Raw genomic sequence first — 22,645 nt, forward strand, 5'->3', positions numbered from 1 at the left:
TTTTCAATAGCTAAGATGTGCTCTGATACTACAGTCAATCCTAAGTATTACAGAGAAGTTACCACATTTCGGGCAAATGACAGCCTGATGTTTGGGTGTATGCAATGTTTTGTTTTCAGTATACTGCAGGAGGTCTTCTTTTATGCAGATTGCACTACCAGCTAGTAAAGACATATTTTTGTTTGGTTTTGTGGCAGAACAACTTTTACTCCAATTCTCTCCAGAGCTCCTATCGTTTCATCTCCATTTCTGTTGATGAAGTGCAGCCATGGCCTGAACTCTGTCTCCAAATACTCTATATCAGGAACAACATGCTGAACAAGAAAACAGTTTTTTGAGGAATGCGAACAGAGTTTAACAACAAAGGTGCCTCAGCAAGATGTTGTGGCCAATGACTAATATTCTGCTTTAACACCTCATTGGTTTTCACAGCATTGTAAAGTCATTTTCATTGTAGTGTGAAACAAGTATCTACCCCTTCATGCAGTCTGTGGTTTGAGATAACTTGTGTCTGGTGACACTGTCTAGAAGTTGCAAGAGGTTCAGTGGTTAGGGCACTGCTGAGCTGTTTGGGAGGCAGGGAATTGAGTGTTGTGCTTTGAGGAGGATATTGGTGTGAGCCCCAGCAGAACTGGGGCACCTTTAGACCTCAGCTGCCTATTTGCAGTGGGGACTGAATATCCCTTTTCTACATCACAGACAGGTGCTTTGTTGATAAATGTGTTCTGTATTGCAAACTACAGACTCTGTACTCATGGAGGCTGGCTAAGAAACAGATGCTGGAAGACTTTACCAGAGAGCTACACAGAATAACAAAAGTACAGAAAAACCTGTTTTTTGTACTATGCATGCAAGTCAGTTCACAAAACTTAAAGCATAATCTCCTACCTGAGCAGTTAAAAAGTTTAAGTTGGAAGCTCTTCGACTTGTTTCACCTTAATTTAAAGTGTTAAAAAGCTGAAGATCTTGAATGGAAAACCTATGATAGAGGTCAGGGGAAAAAACTGAGCATACTCAAAAGCGTGGATTACTTCTGCCTTGGTTCAGTTTCTGGATAGTCAGAAGGCCTGGTATTTGCTGCTAAATAATTCGGGTACAGGGTATCATTATTGTAAGAGGTTTTGGTACATATTTTCAGGGAGCATCCTTTATTAGTCTGCAGTAGCTCTGACTTCCGGGGAGGTGTTATGGTCATCTTGTGATGATTACACATGCATGCTCAGAAGATCCATTTGCTACTGATATAAACGCTGTCTGATACAGTCTGATTTCCTGAGGATAGTGCTAAGGTGAGCTCGAACACTTGATACCTCTTCCTATTTGCTTTGCATCTAATCTTCAGCTTATGCTGTTGAGTGTTTCATTCTTCCAGTTTCACACGACAGAGTTCCTCCCCCAGCCCGAGCTCAAGCATATCATACAGAAAAGGTGTTTTAGCCAGCAGGTCTCCTGAGACATGCTCTACAACCTGGGGGGGATGAACTGCTTAAAAGGGAGTCTCAAACAGAAGCCTGAGCCCTGCAGCACAGCACGTCCGTGGGGATGGCTTCTCATGGCAGGGTAGTTGGGGCACCACAGTTACTGGCCTAGTTTCTTTCCATTGCATGTAGAGGAAAGGCAGGGCCACTCAAAGTCAGTGAGAATCACAGTGCTGAGCATGCCAAGTTTCAGAACAGCTTCATGGTCTCCTCTAAGTAATTCATAGAATTTCTTGAGTTGGAACGGACCCTTAAAAGTCATCTAGTCCAACTCCTCTGCAATGAACAGGGATATCTACAGCTAGATGAGGTTGCTCAGAGCTCCATTCAGCCTGACCTTGAATGTCTCCAGGGACAGGGCATCCACCAGCTCTCTGGGCAGCCTGTTCCAGTGCCTCACCACCCTTACTGTAAAAAAAACTTCCTCCTTATATCCAATCTAAATCTCCCCTCTTTTAGTTTGAAGTCATTTCCTCTTATCCTATCACAGCAGACCCTGCTAAAGAGTCTGTCTCCTTCCTTCTTATAGCCTCCCTTTAGATACTGAAAGGCCACCATCAGGTCTCCCTTGCACTTTCTCTTCTTCAGGCTGAACGGCCCCAGCTCTCTCAGCCTCTCCTCATAGGGGCAGTATTAGATCCTTTGGATCATTTTTGCAGCGCTCCTCTGGATGCGCTCCAAGAAGTCTATGTCTCTCCTGTACTGAGGACTCCAGATGTGGACACAGTACTCCAGGTGAGGTCTCGCCAGCACAGAGTAGAGGGGCCAGATCACTTTCACCCTGCTGGCCACGCTTCTTTAGATGCAGCCCAGGATATGGTTGGCATTCTGGGCTGCAAGGGCATATTGGATGGCTCATGCCCAGCTTGCCATCCACCAGTACCCCCAAGTTGTTTTCAGCAGGGCTGTGCTCCATCCTTATATCCAGCTTGTACTGATAGTGGAGGGTGCTATGATCCAGATGCAAGACCTCGTACTTGGCTTTGTTAAACCTCAACAGGTTCACTTGGGCCCACAGCTTGAGCCTGTCTGGGTCTCACTGGATGGCACCCCGTCCCTCAGGCTATCAGCCGCACCACGCATTCATGCAATGATGGGAACAAGAATTTATTTTCTGAGCTGAGACATTGTTGTGGCATACATCACAAAGGGCTTTGAGACAGCTTTGAATATGGAGAGAGGAAAATCCTTCTCCCAGCTCAAGAAAGTTGCTGATTCCTCTAGTCTTTGATAGCATTTGTATGTATTTTTGTTTCTCCTTAGCCTCAGGCAGCTTTATAAGGAGATGCATTTAGAGTGCAGATGTTCACCCATACCCAATAAAAGGTGCCTGATATAAAAGGATGTCTCTTACTGTATGTTTAAAAAAATAAAATCATTTGACTTGCAAGAAGCATAATGTACATTTTGTGGATTGTAAGTTGATTTTTTTCACTTGCTGAACGTCTTGTGGTATACGTCTCTGCAAGTGTTGTTTAGCATGGTACACTACTGAGCATGAATTTTGTTAACAAATGCTGAATGTGCAGTAAGTGAATTCTGCAGAACTGGGTCACCAGAAGGCTCTTCTCTTCTCCTCTTTTAGCCCCTGAACAGTTCTTGTCTTGAACTGTGGTCGAGTATCTGTTGACAGTATATTTGGTTTGTATCTTTCTGGAGACTGGTGAATACTCTAAATCCAATCTTGAATGGTGCAGGCTAGCAGTGTTCCTTAAATGTGTAGATAACATTAAGTTTTTCAACTGGAAAATCTTAATGTTATCAACATTGAGGGTCCACCGATGAAAAAAGTTAAGTCGTTATAATACAGTTGCTTATCATGCTTGTCTGTGTTGGTGTTACTGTTAGTGTTTGCCATTGCAAATTATCTATGATTGTTATTTGAAGCTGATGAAGTGTACAAGACAAAAACTTCATTTGTCTGATCCTGGGATAGTGGTAATCAGTGTAAACCTTTTGACTTAAACTTATGCTGCCAGTGAGTTATGTCTGGGTCATAATCTGTATGTTAAATGTCCTCATTGCAGTGCTAAGTGTCACAGTATTTGGCTAGTTTCTGACATGGAATGATTTGAAAGCTGTACAGAATGCAGCTTATTGTAAGATAACTGGCAATATGATATTTGCTGTCTTTTTCAGACTAATGGACACATATCTGGGAATGGAGATGTGTATCAAGAAAGGCTGGCTCGTCTGGAAAATGATAAGGAATCTCTTGTTCTGCAAGTGAGTCATCACCTAAATTATTTTTTTTGGCCTTGCATTCATAAGACTTTTTAGTATTATGTGATTACACTTCTGAGGATATATTTGTAATTATGTCGTCTTGGGCAGTGATTAGAGAGCTTGCTGATACCTGAGAGTTAAGCCAGATTAAGGTGTTTTATTAGGTTGTAGTAAAAGTCTAAATGCCTTGCTTTCTATGGATCTGCTGAGCAGGTCTGTATAGCCACCAGTGGCTCACGTATGTATCCTTAAGATGACTGTTTTTTGTGGCTGCTGGCATACTGTTCACATCAGGTGACGTACTCTTCTCATGCAAGGTGACAAAAGCTGTGGGGACTGGCTGATGGGCAGGAGGAAGGGAGCAGCTCCTCAGAAACCGTGCTGTCCTGCTGTCAGGCTGCACTGGGCCTGGACCGTGGGTCTCCTTGGAACTCAGCCCCAGGTGCCCTGGCCAGCTGGGTTACTCCTGCTGTCAGTGTTGGGGCTACCTGGCACCTCTCTGTCTGTACAGGCATGCTGCAGTTCCTGATGTGCATCCAACATGAGGGATACCCATGGAAGCATCAGGGTGTGCTCCAGCCAGCTTGCCCTCCTTCCCAGTGATACTGCAGATTTCCTCAAAATAACGTGTTCAGAAATGAAAGGTTTATTCAGAAGCAGCATGAAAGAGAGAAACTATACACTGGTGTACTGTATGCAGTCACTTGGAAAGCAGAATATCTGGCATTTGGCAAAGTTTAGCAATTAGGCTATTAAGGCAGGAGCTTTAGTCAATACATTGTCACAGGCAAAGGCATAATTATTGGCTATAAAATTTAACAGCCAGTCTTGTGAAACCTGTCAGGACAAGTCAGAAGGGGAGATGAAGAGTTGTAGTGTGTCAGCTGCTGAAGTTGGCTGAAGTTTCCATAAGCACGAGGGGAAAGCCCTCCATCAGCTTTGCCATGCATTGCATCCATTGCAGAACTCCTCTGTGCCATCTCTTCCCATGGTCCCATTTTGTCTGTATCCCAGGCAGAGCTGTTACTCCCATACAGTTTTTCAGGTGATGCATACAGTACTAATAAAAGGTTCTTAAGTACAGCCCTTTAACTTTGTCGTGCAGGTGAGCGTACTTACGGACCAGGTGGAGGCCCAGGGAGAAAAGATTCGGGATCTGGAGTTCTGTCTAGAGGAGCACAGGGAGAAGCTGAATGCCACAGAGGAGATGCTGCAGCAGGTATTTCACAAGCACGTTTCTGTGTTGCTGTCTTTGTTGCCTCTTAGGGAACGACATTTTGCTTTTGTAAGAGCAATGTGCCGCGGTTCGAGGTGTTGTTGTCCTTGATGACACTTACCTAAGTGACAGTTTTCTACCATATTTGCTTTCAAGTCTTTGTACTTAGTAATGTCAATGCTGTTTTACACTGTAGGAATCCAGTCCTGCTCTCCTTTGAGCCTTTCCCCACTGAACTTCAAAGAGACTCGAATGAAAGCCTCTGGCAGGATGGGTGGATTCCCCTCAAACCTCCCTGCTGCCCAGGGCAACTGTGATGACAGACAAGCGTTTTTCTCAGCCTGGCAGCCAACCTGTGATAGTGATCCAGTGATCTCAGCTGCATTCTAGCTGCCCAGAGTCTGTCAAATGCTTAATTGCTGTGTCCAGTACTTCAGAGAGTGCAGAGAGTATGACGGTTTGCTCCTGAAAGAGGCCTTTAGCTGCTGAAATAAATGACTGATTTCTTTCCCCTTGGATGAATAATTCTGCTTTGTTCCTCTTTATCTTGAATCAGGAGCTTTTGAGCAGAACATCCCTTGAAACTCAGAAGCTGGATCTTATGGCAGAGATTTCCAATCTGAAGCTAAAGCTTACATCTGTAGAGAAGGATAGATTGGACTATGAGGACAGATTCAGAGATACAGAGGTGAGTGAAAACCACCAAAATAAATTATGAAAGCTATGTGTGCTTCACATTATCAGAACATTCATGAGAATGTTTTTTGTTGTGTTTTGTGTTCATTTTTTGCCAGACAAAGAAGGAATTGATCTTTAAAGTTAAAGCATCTATGTCTCAAAATAAAAACAGTGTCCCCTTTGTCTTGGCAAACCAAGTTTTTTTTACAAAGGAAGATTTCCCTAAAGAGTTTTTGATTCTTGCCCTCAGTTCTTCAGGCTGGTGGCTTTTTGGATGAATTTAGATATAATTGTGCGAGTGCCTTGCACTTTTCCATCCCAGCTTGCAGCTGGCTTCTTCTGAGTAAGGCACATCTGTTTGAGGCAAACTCTGTGTCTATTGCAGGGGCAGAAAACATGCCAACATACACGTGCAAAGACATGGCAGACTAAAAGACATAGCTTTTGTTTTCAGTAACAAAGAATGGGGTGACTCTGTGAGGGCATTTTGAAGCCTCATTTCAGACCTCAGTTCCACAGAAGGGAGCTGCAGATATTCTCCTCAGTCTGCCTTCAGCCCAGAGGAGTGCAGTGCCAGGCAGAGCTGCAGCCTGGTGCTGCCATCCTTGGAACCACTCTCCTGAGCCATTTTGCCCTCTGTGCCCCTCGGATTGCGCAGCTGACCTTTGGTTGTCTTTGAAGCCAAGGACACAGAGACTGCAGGTTGGCAAACTTAGTTTTTACAGGAGACTCCAACAATTAGGCCGTGCTTCACTGCAAGGGTAACATACCATTGCCAGAAATACCTTGGAGTCTGCCAGGGAAGAAAATATCAAATTCTGTGTTTATAAATGAGCTGAGATGTCTGATGTTCATATTGTAGGTGTTCTGGATGTCATTCATTTCTGGAAGAGAAGAAGCTGTAACGTGACCACAGAGGACAAAGCCTGACCCTTTCACTTTAATGTGTTTTTTAATTCCCTTTCAGGTTCCTACGTGTTAGCCAGTGAAGTTAACAATTATCATTCATATTAAATCCTTCATATTATCCAGTTTTTAATTATGTTTCTCATTTCAACTTCCCCTTCTAGCTTGGTAGGTTTCTTATGTTCACCATTCTTTCTCTACAAAGATGCTTTGCTAGATCTGTTTGCCTTTCCTCCTTTGTACTTTATGACTTTTCCTGTCTAGATACTCAAATACAAAGCTTTTTCAAAGCTAATTGTATAATTAATAGAGATTTATAATTGATCTGTTCTTTAACCCATTCCAGTCTTTCCACTTTCTCAGCAGACACTAGGATTATTTTCCTTAACGAGCACAGATGGTCTGAGCTGGGCTTGGTTTTTGTAAGAAAATATATTAGGGAGTTTATTTAGGGAGGAGTCCATAACTAGGCATGGTCTTTGAAGCAGCAGCCAGAGGTTAAACTTGCTAACTCACAGAGAATTCTTCATAACTTAAAACACCACCGGGCTCCTTTGTGCAGATGAATTTCTCAGTGGAGGAGAACTATGAACATAGTTTGCATTTTCAGTACTGGTAAGGAAGCCTCTGACCCTCAAAGCCTTAAATTGTCGTTGCTTTTTTGTGCCTCTCTGGCCCCACAATGGAGAGCGCAAGTAACACAATCAAAAATAGAAAAGGGTTTTGGAAATAGGAGTCCGTATGTCAGCCCCATCAGCTACAGTTGTGGGTCGGTGCAAGGAAGAACTGTTGCTTGTTTGCATGGAGGGATCTGACTCTGCATCAGAAGAGGACCATTGTGCGTGTTTTTTTAGTGATTCTGTAGCAGGGGAGGCAGGGCTGTTCAGTATTTTTCTTTTTCCTCTTCTTATTTATGCTATGCCTGGCCATTCTGTTTGTACTGTGAGGGTCGTGGTGGAGCCTGGTAAATCTTCAGTGTGATTTTCTGCCTAAAAAAACCTGAGAAAGAACTTGATTGTAGTTACCATGCTGTAGATAACCTAAGACATGAGAGATGTCTCTTGCTGCATGTGAGGGAGAGTAATTGAAAATATTTTAAGTCAAAGCATGCTATTAGAACTCCTCTTTAGTTCTACTTAGCCTGTGGGCAAATTGTACGGTATTTTTGGCGACCAGTTGCCAGCGATAAAGGATTCAATTACACAAGGCCCATATTAAACTGAAGATTTTAGTTTCCACTCCAGGGTCTCACGCTCTTGGTTGCAATATTAGTCTGTTTCTCTGCTGTTGTGAGTGCATATTGATACTTCTGTTAATCTTCTGCTGTGCTAGTTTTTTTCAAAAAAGGAGAATAATTTTGTGGGATTTTTCATTGATTTTACTTCACCATGGCGTTATGAATATGGATAACTGAATATGGAAAATAAGGATTTCCCTTTCCCCCTCCAGTATTTTAAAAATCATGTAGTTCAAGTGCTAAATATGTAGGCAACAACTCCAGCAGCTATTGCCATGTGTAGGATATTTTGACACTGGATCGTAGCATGGCAAAACTGATGGCTGCAGAAGAGAAAAGTCCAAAATAAATGAATTGTCATAGTGTCAAAACTAACTCTCAGACCTGGGAACGTAGATTTGTTAGAGATCTTCAGCACTTAGCATTGTTGAGGAACAGCTCAGTTAATACTGACATCTGTATGTATTTATAGTTGAATGATGTGACTTACAGAAGTTGTGGTTTGAAGAATCAGTAAAGAATGGCAGATGTATCCAAATTAGTTATGTAGCAGTGGTAGTTATTACCATCTTCAAATGTTCTACATTTTCATTTTCATTGTAATTATGGTAATTGAGCTTGGACTGTGCTAAAGAAATACAGATTCTGCTTGGTTGCTATCAGATTCATTATGCATGTAAGATGATAACCAGAGGTTTCTAAGCTGGGAAAATGTGGAATGGGGCTGGAAGGTATTACCAGGGACCCACATTACTCTTGGTAGTGTGAAAGCCATTATGCGGCAGTTTGAGTCCTCTTCTGCTTTATAGGGTGCCCAAAGAGTTAATCTTTTAAACAGTTTGCTAGTGGTAAGGCACTACAGTATCTGTTTAGGAATAGATTTTTATTTTTTGCCTTGCAAGTGTAACACTTATCTGGTATCCATACATAAAGGAAAGGTCAGTGCAATAGATGTGAAGCAGAAGCTTGCTGGATGTCTTGAAGTTGTGCGGAAGCCACAGCTTTCTGGCGTTGTGCTCCTCTTCAGAGCAGAGAAGGTGATTTTCCCCATAAACTGTAGCTCCTATTCTCTGTCTTGTATGGAAGGACATTCTGTCCTGACTGTTGCACAGGCTTCCTACTCTGTCTGTTTCCTGATCTGGAGGATGGGGAATTTTGGAGAAAGATGGCTTTAGACATTGGTGGGACACAGTTAACCTGTGCAGGAAGGGAACACTCAGAGTTAATGTCCAAACCTAGCAGGTCTCTCTAGGAGGAGGCTCGGGACACTGAACTGTTCTGAAGAGCTCACAAGCTCTCAGTGGTGGTTCCAAGTTTCTTCTAAACCAGGTTGAATTTGCAAAGCTCAGATATAGTGGCACCACTGATGCTTAAACAAATGTGCTTTGGCGCGTAGAGAAACCAGTGATGGCACTTTTCTTCAGTGCTCAGAAGGTCTCGTTTGAATGACGGAAGCTTGGATTCACACTGTAATCTCTTCATACTTTTCAAAAGGCAGTTGAGCAGCTTGGCAGACAGGAGGCCTTTCTTTGTCAAAAACACAGGCAATGCATCTGCAATTGATTTCTCTTTTTCCTTTGCCCTCTTGTATTCAGTGCAGTAATGCAGAAACTGAGAATTAAGGTCCTTGGATATCCAGAAAGTTGAGAATTGCTTAGATATAAATTTGGGTGATATGTTCACATGCGTGGAGTTTCTTCTACTGCTGCTGTGTTTTTACGGTCTCACCAAGGCATGCCTAGTCAACTGTCATTCTGTTTACTGATTTTTCTTCTTGTTTCTGGTCTTGTTTTTTCCTTCACTCAGGATTTGATCCAGGAGATAAATGAATTGCGATTAAGAGTAGGAGAAATGGACAATGAAAGACTACAGTACGAGAAAAAGCTTAAGACAACCAAAGTAAGTGAGGCTGAGGGGAAGATGCAGAGATGGGTGCAAGTCACAAGTTTCAGAACTTTCTCTTTTTCCCCAGACCCTGCCTGCACCTTGCAAAATCCTGAGCATGCTCAGGCCCAGGTGTTTCGTGGTGCTTACTTAAAAACTTGAACAAAACCCAGAAAGAGATTATTTCCAAATGTCATGTTGTGGTTTTCAGATCCAGACATTGTTTTTTGTGAGGGATAACTCACCATGCAGCTGGTCATTAACTGTAAATATATTATTGATTAGACCCTTGGTTCACTTGTAGGTCAAGTAATACCAGTTGCAGTTCATAAGACACTTGCCATGGGTGAGACCAAAGCTGAGTGTTTCTTTACTCCTAAATATGCTGAAAATCAGCCACTCCTGAAGAGAAAATATTCCCCTGATTGTAGCAGTTTTTTTTTTTCCTGTAAGTTTCTGACTTCTCTTTGCCATTTAGCTTTGTCTCTTTTCTGTCTTTAGTTTTCTCTCACTCCTCTATCTCTGTTACCAGTCTTTAATGGCCAAACTTTCTAGCATGAAAATCAAAGTGGGTCAGATGCAGTATGAAAAGCAGCGGATGGAGCAAAAATGCCAGATGCTAAAGGTGTAGTAGTTTATGGGTAACATTTGGCCTGTTTTGAATCCTTCATGTTCCACCATTTTATGCTCTGTCTTGCATTGTGCTGTCATGCTCTGTTCTTCATTGATTGCTGTGTGTTGATATGCAGTGCTCCATTTCTCATTAGATTGCAAGTCTCTTAGTGTAGATATTATTTATAAGCTTTTATATCAGATGGGAGAGGATTTTAGTGTTGTGAACTTTGCATGGGTTATTTGTAGTTTAATTAAGCTTGGATTGAGTTCATTCCTGTTCCAAGGGAAAACAGTGTCTTCTGTAACTTATCTCCTATATTCAAACTGAACTTTTTCTCACTTTTTTTAAGAGAACATTTATTCATGAAAACTAGCTAGAAAACAGTGATTCTCTTTCACTGTCCCCTCTCCCAAATGTTAGTTTACATATCGTGTTTCTAATCGAGGAGAGACAGCATAGTGTCAAAAACTACATGCAACTCCATGGATTTACCATAGCTTTCATATGACCACAGGAGGGTCTTGTTTTGGAGAAGCACAGGTCTTACGCTGTCAGAAATCCCATCAAAATCAGTACCAACTTGAAGCACTGGAGGATTGTTTGGGCCATAGTTTGAGTTATGAGTTTAAGTTCCATACATATTTGCAATAGATTGTTTGAGGGAAGCTCAAGAAAGCACCTAAACCACCGCAGTATTTTAGTTGATTTGTTCCTTAAAGGATTTAACACTTAAGTAGGAGCTATAAATGCTAAAATTGAGTCTGGTTTGGTTTTGTTTACAAATGGAGCAAATTAAATTTAAAGTGTTCGGTACCTTTGCTCTGGGGGTCCTGACTTGATGATGCTGTTGCACAAGATATCTTTGGACACAAGAGAAACATTTTACTAAACTGGATAGGATTTTACTCAAATTTTAAAAAGCTACATGCATGGATCCATGCCAGTCACTTGCTGGGTGCAGATGGTTAGATATAAGTTTATAATTTGACAGCATTTATCTAATATACCCCAACTCCCCCAAACACCATCTGTCTTGCTCCCATGAATCTCAACTCTAAACCTCCTTTCCTAATGCTTGATCAGCAAACCTAAACTGTGGCAGAGGTACCATGTTTTTGTCTGAACAGCTTTTCAGTATGTGTTTATGTGCTTGATGGCATTATGATCAGTTTTTCTTTTGTATAAGCAATGGTTGTTTCTGAAACTGTCTTCAGCCTGTTCTGTGAGCACAACTCCATAATTGTCCAGCTTTGAACGTGCAGAACGTTCTATAAATATCAAAATAAGTGCTGTAAATTTTAGCTGTCAGCCTCAGTGCTTGCAGTTTTTCTGTCTGCGATAGTTTAAACAAATAAGAAAACCACATTTTTGCTTCACACTTTCTTTTTAATATAAATGTAAAATCTTTTTTCAGATATTCATGAGACTGACACTTTTGTCCATAGGTCCTCTGGTTTTCCCCCCCTTAGGGACTCAGTGGTCTGTTGTGATACTCGGAGGCAGAGTTTGGTGGGTGTCCACTCAGCTAGTGTAAATGTTAGGGGGCCCCTAGCCACTTCCACTGACTGAGGACCTGTCCACTGCGCTTTGTAGAATTGAATTTTGAAAACATCTCAGATGTGCATGGAAACTGTCACTGAGTGATTCTGTGTCTGTTACAGGATGAACTATCAGCTTTGAAAGAGAAACTGGAGCAGAAGGAAGCTGAGGTAAAAAGGTTGCAAGAAAAATTGGTCTGCAAGCTGAAAGGAGAAGGCATTGAAATACTGGACAGAGGTAAGAACATGGAAGGCTCTCTTTAGGGTTCTGCAGAGGCACCATGTCCTCCTCAGTTACTTCACCTGAGGTGGTGCTTCTCTGAATGAATTAGAAATAACAGATAAAAACCTCAATTTTCATGCAGTTTCTGTCTTTCTGGTTTAGTTCTTTTACCATATTTAGTGAGTATTCACAATGCAGCTGCTGAACCTACCATTGGAATACGTTCTTGATCAACGTTGAATTTGCCTCAGTAATCCTTAGTTACTTCTTCGTGAGGCTTGCAGTGTGCCTCAAAATACACAGTTTATACTGGCAAAGAAAGCCTTAAACTTCAGCCGGTTCTCTAGAAAGCTTATACTGAGAAGTTCCCTCCTCGGTATATCTTCCACAGTGTTTGTGTCTGGGCTTTGCTTATACACCCCTTACTGTTAAGGAAGAGGAATAGCTGTCCTGCAAACCAAACTATGATGTGTACATATTCAATGTGGGCCCAGCCCCAGGAAGTTGAGGATAGGTTCTGGATTTGTGTACTGGTTAATTCTAAATCTAATTAAGCTTGAATTAGCTCAGTAATGTCACATCAGATACTTCTTTTATTTGCTTGCAAAGAAGAAGCGTAATCGGTATTTATTTGGGGGAAACTTAGTTTTGGGATCTTCATTTAAAAATAAATTTTCTTTAAGGCCTCAAAAAAAGTTTCCACAATTTTTGACTTGCTGAAATTTCACTTCTGAGCATATCTCACTAATAATTTTCATAGAGTTTAAGATTGTGCTTTTCAGGTGCTTTTTAGAAAGTAAATCCAGCCCCCAAGAGGTTGATTATTCTCTTCCGACCTGAGGCAGAAATAGCTGTGTGTAGATTGTCAAATTTTACTCAATAAAATTGTCTGTTTTAAAAGCCACTCTGAAAGAGCACTAAAAATAACAGCATTGAAATGTTATTCCTGTTTTTAAAATATTTAAATGTGAGCAAGTTCTTGCTTTGTTGCATTTATTACTACCTAAACTGAGCCTTTCTTTCTTGGGGGCTGCTGTATACGTTGAAATTTCATTACACTTTTGTTCTCACCTGTAGGAAAATTTTCAGTATAGTACAGCAGGGGGGTCTTCTGCCATGATGAACCGTGTTTTTTCTGCCTCAGAACCATATTAAGTAATGCAGTCTGCAGATAACACATTATCAGTCACTTTAGCTGAATTGTGCTTTCTGAACAAATATTCGTACGTTATCACCTTTCTGGCTTTTGCAAAGTGTTAGCTTAAGAGTAACTATTGACATAAGCTTTTTCTGAGACATTAAGTTTCTATCTATTTTTTAACCTATAGTTAAATATCCTTGAGAGGGGTAGACATAGAGCAGGGAGACCATTCGAGTCACTGGGAACATCAGCAACGAGAGTGCTGTGCAAAACCATGAACTGTTTGCTTCTGCAATAGTATGTGAGGAATAGCTTGCTCCTGAAGTAGCAATATTTTGTTAAAAGTTTATTTAATTTTGTAACCTTCGTGCTAATTTGAAATCCAATGGACTTTTCTGCACAGATGAAAATTGTAAAAAGAAGCTCAAAGATAAAAGTAAGGTTTCTGATGTCTTTCCACAAGCATTCCAGAAGAGCTTTCTGCATGTGATTGTAAAACTGCTTTAACAAACACTCTTAGGTTGTGTCATCTATAACCCTTAGTTACACTTACCTGTCCCTATTCTCAAATTTTACTGTATATCACACTTGAAATACAAAGTTTTCTGAAGAAAAGCTAATAGACAAAGATTTGGTTTCATGGAGAATCACAAAATTTTGTTTCGAAGTGGAGAGCACAGATTTTTCTCCTTAAAATGTGCACACAAATAAAACAGTTGCCTCTTAGTGAAATGACATTCCAGTAGTCCAGATTTGCTCTAAGCATAACTTAGTGTAAATCATTGGAACTGTATCAGCTGCAGTATTACCCAATATGTCTAAATGACTTGTGCCTGGAAAGGCAGCTTCTTTCACTCTCGCATTTCGTTAAGGAGGAAGGTGTTCTTCCCACTGTGTTATTTTTCCAAAGGAATTTGAGGAAGTTAAAATGCATTCTTGTGTGTGCATTTGGCCACCTCCAAACATTTGTAATGAAATTTCAAGATTATTTCATTTATGCAAGGTCAATTTTTAGCAAAAATTGAGATTATTTCAATTCTTACATTTCTATAGTTCAGAACACATCCAAAATCAAACTACAGAGACTGTTAGAAATACGTGGAGACATTTATGTTCTATTTCCTTATAAATAAGGATTACAGATGAAGCACAGAACCATGATCTCTGTATTAGGGACCCTTTTCAAGTCTGAACTACAGTATGTATTCTAGCATGACTGCTTGTCATACCAAGTACTTGCATCATTTCATTGTGCTGTCCTCATTTCTACATCCAGACTGAATTGTGACTAAACGCCACTGCACAATGCTTTCTTCATCATGTTTGTTAATCCTGTTGCTTTGTATAGTGGATTTTTAAGGGGTGTTTGTTGACTGTTGTAATGAGGATGTACATTATTGCACTCCGGTTGTACTATTTTGTATTTTGGACCTCTGTTTTGCGATTATTAGGTTATGTGAAGGGCAGAGTGATATTAAAACAATAATTGTACTTTTGACTTTCATTTTTTTGGAACGGAGGGGTTGGTAAGGTAATTTCATGAACTTGGTCATTTCCTTGGTTAAAAAAAAGGTCAGGAAATAAAAAGGTTTTGGAGAAAAATGGTCCATGTATTTCCATCTAACGTAAAATGTAAGGCTTGTGTTTTGCTTTAATTTGCAAATTTACCCTCAGATATTACTGAGTTGATTCTAGGCTTGTTATTTTTTTTATTTTCTTACACTGTCGCATTTAACTTGACTTATGTAACTGTGTTGTGTTTTTAGATATAGAGGTACAGAAAATGAAGAAGGCGGTAGAATCTCTTATGGCTGCAAATGAAGAGAAGGTAGCAAAATCATTATTTTTCAAGTAATCATTTGTTAGATTGAGTTATATCTCTTTAAAAAAAAACCTGCATATATGAACTTGTCATGATTCAATACAAAATCAGATTTGTAAGAATCAAGGGATTGCTACTGTCAGAAGTGTTGCAGCGCCTTTTAAGGGGATGTAACTGGGCATTTATGAGCTCTGTCCCATGTACACAGAGTACTTGCAAATCGGTGTCATGAAGTTCAGAGGGACTGCAATTTACACCGTGTTCTGAAAATGTGAAAAGCTCCATCACAAGTCCCAGGAGATAACACAGGCCGCATTTCTAAAAGGGCCTTCTGTAAACTATGGATTGTTTTCATGTATGGTTTTGCGTATTTGTACGCGTGTGCATTTTGTAGGATGTTTTCTTTTGACCACTAATGCCCTAAATCTTTTGATAACTGTTTCCTTTGTACATGGCGAATGTATTATACTCTATCTTTGACTGAAAGAAGGAGGTAAAATCCAGTTCCAAGGTTGGGACAATTCTGGTGATCAGCCAGACAATATTTGTTGCTAAGTACAAGTATTTGATATTTCAGAGCTTCTCAGAATTCTGGGCCCTGTCCCATCCACACTTCCCATTACTTTTAGTTTCACAGTAATTATTATTTGTGTTTATTATTTTTTATTTGCTAAAGGAAAAAACATAATCACAATTTTCTTCTGTTTTAGGATCGAAAGATAGAAGAGCTTCGGCAATCTCTGAATAGGTACAAGAAAGTTCAAGACATGGTGATATTGGCTCAAGGTAAAAAAGGTACTGTGCAGTTTATGAAGTTGTAAACTCTACTGTCACTTAAATTGTAGGGGCATTGTGATAGTGTTACATCAAATCTTAGACTTGCTATCTTTGGAGGTATCTCTTAGGTAGAGTAAAGGCCAGTTCTTCAACTGGTGCAGATTAGTAAATTGCCTTTTCTGACTGTGCAGCTGCACATTTGGTTCCCTCTGGTAATAGTAACTATGACTGTCATGTTGCTTATTTGTCTATGGTAAAGTTAGTTTGAATGTGATGAATTCCCTTGCTCATTTCATTGCCCCTTGAATTACTTTTCTGGACTAGGTACTATATTAGTTGCTAAATTTCACCATTCCTTTCACTTGCATGTGTTCCTTGGAGGGGATTGGTAGATGTGCAGAGCAGTCACTAAGCAGGCATGTTCCTTCAAGCCAAACCAGCATTACCCCAGCAGCTGCACACGCTGTAAAAGCAATGCCCAAGAGCTGCAAAAATATCAGTAGCAAAGTGGACATCCTGCCAAGACTGTGTTGCAATGACACACCATGTCTTTGGCATGTAATGGAACCTTCACAAGCTACCAAATGCAGCAGCTACAGAATAGTTTTCCTTTCTTACTGCAGGAGGACAGGCTGGCTTTTACTCATCTTTACTAGTAACCTCTTCTGTTGCACACACACACACACATACACACACACACACACACACACACACACACACACACACACACACGTATGTAACATGTAATGTGACAGCCACTGTAACATGTAATGTTGCGCATCCTACATTCAAAGACTGGTGGAGCATTCCAGATCCAGGAGCTTCTGATCCCCAAAGGTTATAAAGGTTGGGGGTTGTCATCATCAGTTCAACGTAACTACACTCAGTACCCTCTCTTTCTCCTTTCTCCCTGTAAAGAAAAGCAAAAGAAACACATGGAGTGCATGAGTCATGAGCAGCATGCTTACTGCTGTGGAAGAGGAGGAGCATTTTTGAAATAGGGATTGCTTTTTCACACAGTGCCATGCCTTCAAAGACGGGAAGATGTTAAAACAAACTTCAAGTCTCTGCCTGCCCTCTACCCCAAGGGCAGATGGTAACAAATGGGCAAGGAAGAATCTTATAAACAAACCTTGGCTTTTATTTGCACCAGATCTTTGGCAACAAGTGCTGGGCTTCTGCTTGCATTTTAGAAAACACTGTTTGTCTTGAACCAATTAACTCCTGTTGGAGTCAATACTGTGACACTATGATGCGTGGAAATCGAAGACTTCAGGTTGTAGTGAGGCAGTTCAGGAGTGGGCACAGAGGATGCCAGGTGCTAATGTAGGCTACTGTGTTAATTAAATGAGACACACTTAATTTGTGGCAGTCTTTAAAGGTAATGCAGTCACTTAAAAGCTGGTTTTAGGCTCTTAGACTGTGGGCTGCATTTTTTTTTTGAGTAACTTGAAGATACCACAGGCACAGGTTGTTTTCCTCAGCATTAGACTTTGACCCTCCTAGTCTTTCCCTAGTGAATACAGGGAAAGAGGTACTTAATATGAAATCCCAGGGTATGGGACAGGAAATAACTGCTCTGGTTTACTCAGCTTTTTGAAAATGATCCCTCTAATTGTCTTGAAGAGGGGTTGGGCTTTTGCTGTCAGATGCATATTTCCACTCAGCTCCAACCCTGCTATGCTGTGGTGGTTGAATTGGGAAGCAACATTTATTGATGGCACCCTTTCCCTATTGCACTCCCTCCTGAAAGTAAGGTTGCACTGCATAGGAGCGAGGGTCGTCATGTATCCAGAAGTCAAATTAACAAATTTCCATTTTCTTTCCCTCCAGGCAAGGATAGTGACAGTGAAGATTTCTTGAATTCAGGATCTATCTCCACAGTTTTATTGGACACACCAAGTCTGACTGACCCAGAAAAAAGTCCATCCCCAACCCCAGTAACAGCGTCTCCAATCCACGATGAATTTAACACGAATATTCATGAAGAGGTGTCTTTTTTTCTTCCTCTATTAATGCTATTTCTCCTTGAAAACTTCACTTGTGCTCGACTTGTGTTACAAACACCAAGACTCATGATTTTTACTGGGTTGCGCAGTTTTAATAATCCATATCCTTCTGGATAATGTGAATTTCTTGTGAAAGCTGCTGGGGAGTTTGATTTGAGTTTAACGTATTTTTCTTAATCAGATGGTATCAGGAGATAACAGATAACTGTATTTGTCATGAGAATGCATCTAAACTATTTTTCATATTAGACATAGCTATTTTAGGAGCTGCATTTCATTTGTCAAGAACTTGGAGTAAACATGCTGGAACATGTTTAATATATCCTGTCATATTTAAAAGGTTGCAATCATCATTACATTTTTACATTCAGTGAAATGATTAGTAGGATGTTGTCCAACCTCTGATTTTTACGGTCACATTTTCCAGCAGTAAAACTATAGATCTCTTCTCTTAAAGCTCTGAGTCAAGATAGGGACTTGAACACACTATGAAGAAAAATTAACTAAATTAAATATTCAGCTGCTTTTTGGTATCCTCTGAGTGGCACGAGGACAGGAGCAAACCTAAAAAGTGAGCAGCTCTTCTTGGAGACTGTGGTGGAGAGAAGTTTAGCAGGCAGTCTCTGGAGGCTTTTAAGATTTTTGCCTGTGCTGTAGCTTACCAGTGCAGTGATTCGTGCCTTATCTTCCAGTGCCATCTTTCAAGTAGTAAACCACCACTGTATTACAAAGAAAATAAAATATATATTCTTTTGATTTTATTTTGTAGCCTTCTTTCCATAGTTTATCTATTACAGTTTTCATTTTGACTGCTTCATTTGAGCTCATTTCAATGTAATGGATAATTTTCATTCTTTGTAGAATTCCTTACAGATTCACTCAAGTACTCTGCAGATTTCAATCCCATCTTTTTCATCAACATCCAAGAGCTCAGAAACTGCTGCAGAGAAAGTGAAAACACAGCCTAGACCAGATCCTACGAGTGATTTGAGGTATTATTGTTTCCACATATTCTTCAATTGTAAATTCAATATTTGGCATTTAATGAACATAGTAATCTGCCAGTGACCGTACTGTAAAGTTAAGTCCATTGAACAAGGGTAGCATTCACTTGGCTAGCAACAGCGAGCTAAGCTTATGTTCATAAAGTACGTTGGTTAAATCTTTTTCAGTAAGTAAGCATTAGTGTGTTGGTTGTTGCTTGTAGCAGCACTCATACTCTATGCCAGCTGCTTTACAAGTAATGAACAGAAGGAGAGAAAAGCTGATCTAACGTAATGAAGGGCACAGAATTTTTATTTTTATCAAGGTTTACATCATGTAGGTCTGGCTGAGATATTGTTGGCTGTGCTAGCAAATGTGTTCCTGGTAATTTGCATCCAGATATTTTCCACAATTGCTGAAGACTGGAGTAAGGCATCGCCCAAACTGCAGCAAAAAGACTGTCCAGCACTAACCTTGAGCTGTTACCAAAGCCATAGAAGGAAGCTTGAGAGGTGTTTCAAAAGATCAGAGAAGGAGATAAAGAACTGCACCGTGGCTGAAACAATGAAATGCAAAGATATTTCTTTGAGTGTTCTTTTGGGAACCCTGCATGAGGTAGTCCAAAGCCAGACTAAATGTATCACTGCAGAATCGCAGGGAAGCTGGGGCAGCGGATATGTGGCTTCGCCCTGGGGCTGTGGCTGAGATGTAGCTTCTGTGCACCCAGACCACAGCCTGCTGGGTGAGAACCTCATGCAGCTCTAGCCATCGCTGGCAGGGGTTTATATCCTGCCTCTTAAAAAGAAAACAAGCAAAGCACCAACATCAGATCTCCCAGCGCTGTGGCTAAATTACAGGGAGCTGGTGATCTTTGCTGCTGCAGACTCTGTGCATACTGTAACCTCTGCATTTATTTAAGCTCAGTGTGCAGTATTCTCACGCTAAGGGTGTGAGTTTTCTTTCCTGGTGCACTTCAGGTCACCTTTGTCTTTTAGAAGACTTAAGACTGTAGAGGAGAAGATTTGGTGTGTTCTAATGCAAGTAACAGCTGAAGTGAAAACAGGTTTTAAACATGGTTGGACTTCTATATTAGCAGGATGTTTGGATGGGATCTCCAAATGCCTTATTTTATTCATATATTTCACATTTACAGTGAAGTAAGATCAACACGTTCCTCTCCAGAAACTCAACTGTGTGATAGTCCAGTGTAAGTATCACAGCCAAAAATATTTGGGAAACATTTGTATGCAGCTGTTGACTCAAACCCCCCTGACCCATGTTTTACAGACACATGTAGATACATTAACTAATTCTAGCCCAGATGATATGCCAGTGGTGGTGTTTTTTTCTCATGACTGTTATTTTCCAATGCTTTATTCATGTACAAGTACTAGCAATTTATTTTATGTTATTAAGCATCTCTAATTGAGTCATAGACTGTCAATAGACCATAAAATTTACAGTTTTCTGTACTACGTGCACCCCTGGTTTGGTTTTGTTCTTTTGGTGGTGTGGAAAGGATGGTCAGATGACTACAGTGAAAACATAGTTTTAACTTCTGCCACATAACCGTATTCCCCAGTAAAATCAGTGGGACTATTTCTGAACATACGTATGTGTCAAAGCAAGTTGTTAGCAAGGAACCTAAGACAAACAGGGCTTATCTGGTACACTGCATAGGGCTCAGTGGCTGATTTTATTTTGAGTGACTTAGTGCCATGAGAATATTCCCAAAGCCAAATTCTATTCTCGTTATGCTGGTATAAAGATAGGTAACGTTGTAAGATTCGACGAAGTTACTCTTAACTTATACTTGGATGTGGAGGAGTCTTTAATGATAACTTTCTTTTCAAACTTAAGCACTCTAGACTATGAGTCCCATCAGAACAGAGGGATGTCTGGTCTGAAATGGAGAACAGAACTGTAGATAAAATACTAAACCATGATTGACTTAGTGTGCTTGGCTTCTTTAAGGATTAAATTAGTCAGAGCCTGCTGCTAATAATACTGTTTTTCATAGCTTCTGTTTATAGCACTTCCTTTTGCCTGTGTAACTTCTGCTTGTACTTCTGAAAATATTACTTTAAATAAAAAGCCAAAAATATCCAAGGTAGGCATCATGTCCCTGCAGCATTAACATCAGTATTTATGAAGTGGAGGTTTGTAGAACGTCTCCTAAAACTGTGTGGGCTCTGATTAGTGCATTGATTGCATTCATTCAAAATGTCTTTGTTTTTGAGAATATCTCATCATTTACTGTTTTTTTTTAAAGCTGACTCCTGAGAGTTTATCTTTAAAAATTGAATGCAGTTTTTCAGCTTGTTCTTTGTGTTGTTTCAGAACTTCCTCACTGCAGAAGTCCAGCAGTCTGAGCAGTTTGAAGAAAGAGACATCTGAAGCGGTTGGTTTGGGCTCTCACTTCTCCCTCTCCCTTAGAAATGGGAATGACATCTCCAGTGGGGCTCTGACCCTATGGATGCCCTGTTGCCTTTCTCTGGGTCAGAGCAGGGCTCCTCACCTCATGTGTTAACAGAGATCATAGACATGTCACATCTTGCAGATTTAATTAAAAAAAAGACTTTTTTTTGGCTGGAGGTGTTTACCTGAGATTCTGTGTCATTTTTTTTTTTTTTAACTCCTAAATTCTTTGATATCCAAGCTGCTGAGCTCTGCTTTATGGCTTAGAAAGGGTGTTGACGCAATTGAAAACATGACGAGAACTTGATGATAAAAGCTAGAATTCTTGAGCTTTTGGGTAGGGAGATTTGGTTTGTTTGGACAGGCAAGGAATGGAGGCTGTGGATATTTGGCTACTACCCTGTCTGATTCCTGCTTTGGGTCTCCTCAGCTGACTGTGACCGTTAGTGCCTGACAGGCTGCATGTGGCTAATTATATACGCAGCTAATCCTTTCCAAAGTAAACTAAAACAACTGTATTTTCATGTCAGCTCCCTGACCTCAAAAAAGTGAGAATTAATCTGCGTGAAATACAGCTTTGAAGAGATTGCTTTTGGGGAAAAAGAATGCAGAGAAGGGTATTTCAGTCAGAATTCAACTTAGGGTAACCATGATGAACTGAATACTTACTGTAAACTGTGACTTTTTAATGTGTTTCTTAATCTTTCCCGAACAGGACAGAGATTCTGCGCAAAAGCCAACAGAGGTATGTGTATGAGTGTGTGCACTCATATGTATACATGGAAGAGTGTGGGCAGCGTCAGTGTTGGAAGGCTCAGTCATCTGAAATTGCAATATTTGATTCCAAAGGGGGAATAGCAGACATGCAGACAAGATAGTAAGGAGCATATGATGATTGCTGCAATCACTTCTGTATCAGGCTTAGGGTGTCTCACACGTTCTTTTCTTTTCCCACATGGATTATCTTTCGGTCTTGTTGAGCCATAAGATTGCCATCTCATCTCATGTTTCCCTGACATGTTCTACCACTTGATAATTAGCAAAACTAACCATTAACTATTACACTGACTCTGTTATTAACTTTGATTAGTATCTCTAAAAACCCTTGGGTTTCCAAATTGTTTTCTGTAACAACTGTGTTCTTAAAGAGACTGTCATTACAGAACAGTTACCCCATGGTACTGGATGGCATAGTTTGCATGCAGCAGTTGTTGCATGGAGGAAGACCTGAGCAGAGAACACCTACATCAGACACCACTGTTAGGGTGAATGCACTATCCATTCAGCAAAAGCCAAAGGATCATGTTTGGATTATGAATGGATTTTTCTCCTTTTAAAGAAGCAGTGAAACAACCAAAAAGGTTGTAACTATTACTTTAAATTGGTTATGTGATGTTCCAGATTTCAGTTCCTGTCATTTTTACTCCTTGTCTGACACTTGCTTTCCTCTCAACTTAGACAGTTGGCAAAGTCAATTAGATGAAGCGTGAGG

At 40.4% G+C, this 22,645-nt stretch overlaps 1 protein-coding gene across 13 annotated transcripts in view; it reads left to right on the top strand.

Moving 5' to 3' along the window:
- Window positions 1-22,645, top strand: part of PPFIBP1 (PPFIA binding protein 1) — a 101,350-nt gene that overhangs the window by 62,438 nt on the left and 16,267 nt on the right. For 8 of the 13 annotated variants that reach the window (XM_021392260.1, XM_021392312.1, XM_021392288.1 and 5 more), the window contains 13 exons: window positions 3,618-3,704; window positions 4,810-4,923; window positions 5,477-5,608; window positions 9,548-9,640; window positions 11,903-12,017; window positions 13,547-13,579; window positions 14,910-14,971; window positions 15,676-15,760; window positions 17,576-17,733; window positions 18,613-18,743; window positions 19,889-19,942; window positions 21,076-21,136; window positions 21,869-21,898. In XM_021392260.1, coding sequence (XP_021247935.1) covers window positions 3,618-3,704; window positions 4,810-4,923; window positions 5,477-5,608; window positions 9,548-9,640; window positions 11,903-12,017; window positions 13,547-13,579; window positions 14,910-14,971; window positions 15,676-15,760; window positions 17,576-17,733; window positions 18,613-18,743; window positions 19,889-19,942; window positions 21,076-21,136; window positions 21,869-21,898 — 1,155 coding nt within the window. The remainder of the gene's footprint in view (window positions 1-3,617; window positions 3,705-4,809; window positions 4,924-5,476; window positions 5,609-9,547; window positions 9,641-11,902; window positions 12,018-13,546; window positions 13,580-14,909; window positions 14,972-15,675; window positions 15,761-17,575; window positions 17,734-18,612; window positions 18,744-19,888; window positions 19,943-21,075; window positions 21,137-21,868; window positions 21,899-22,645) is intronic. The other 5 variants (XM_021392306.1, XM_021392337.1, XM_021392320.1 and 2 more) reach the window with 3 other exon arrangements.

This window comes from Numida meleagris, chromosome 1 (genome assembly GCF_002078875.1).
Source record: "Numida meleagris isolate 19003 breed g44 Domestic line chromosome 1, NumMel1.0, whole genome shotgun sequence".
NCBI classification, from domain to species: Eukaryota; Metazoa; Chordata; class Aves; order Galliformes; family Numididae; genus Numida; species Numida meleagris.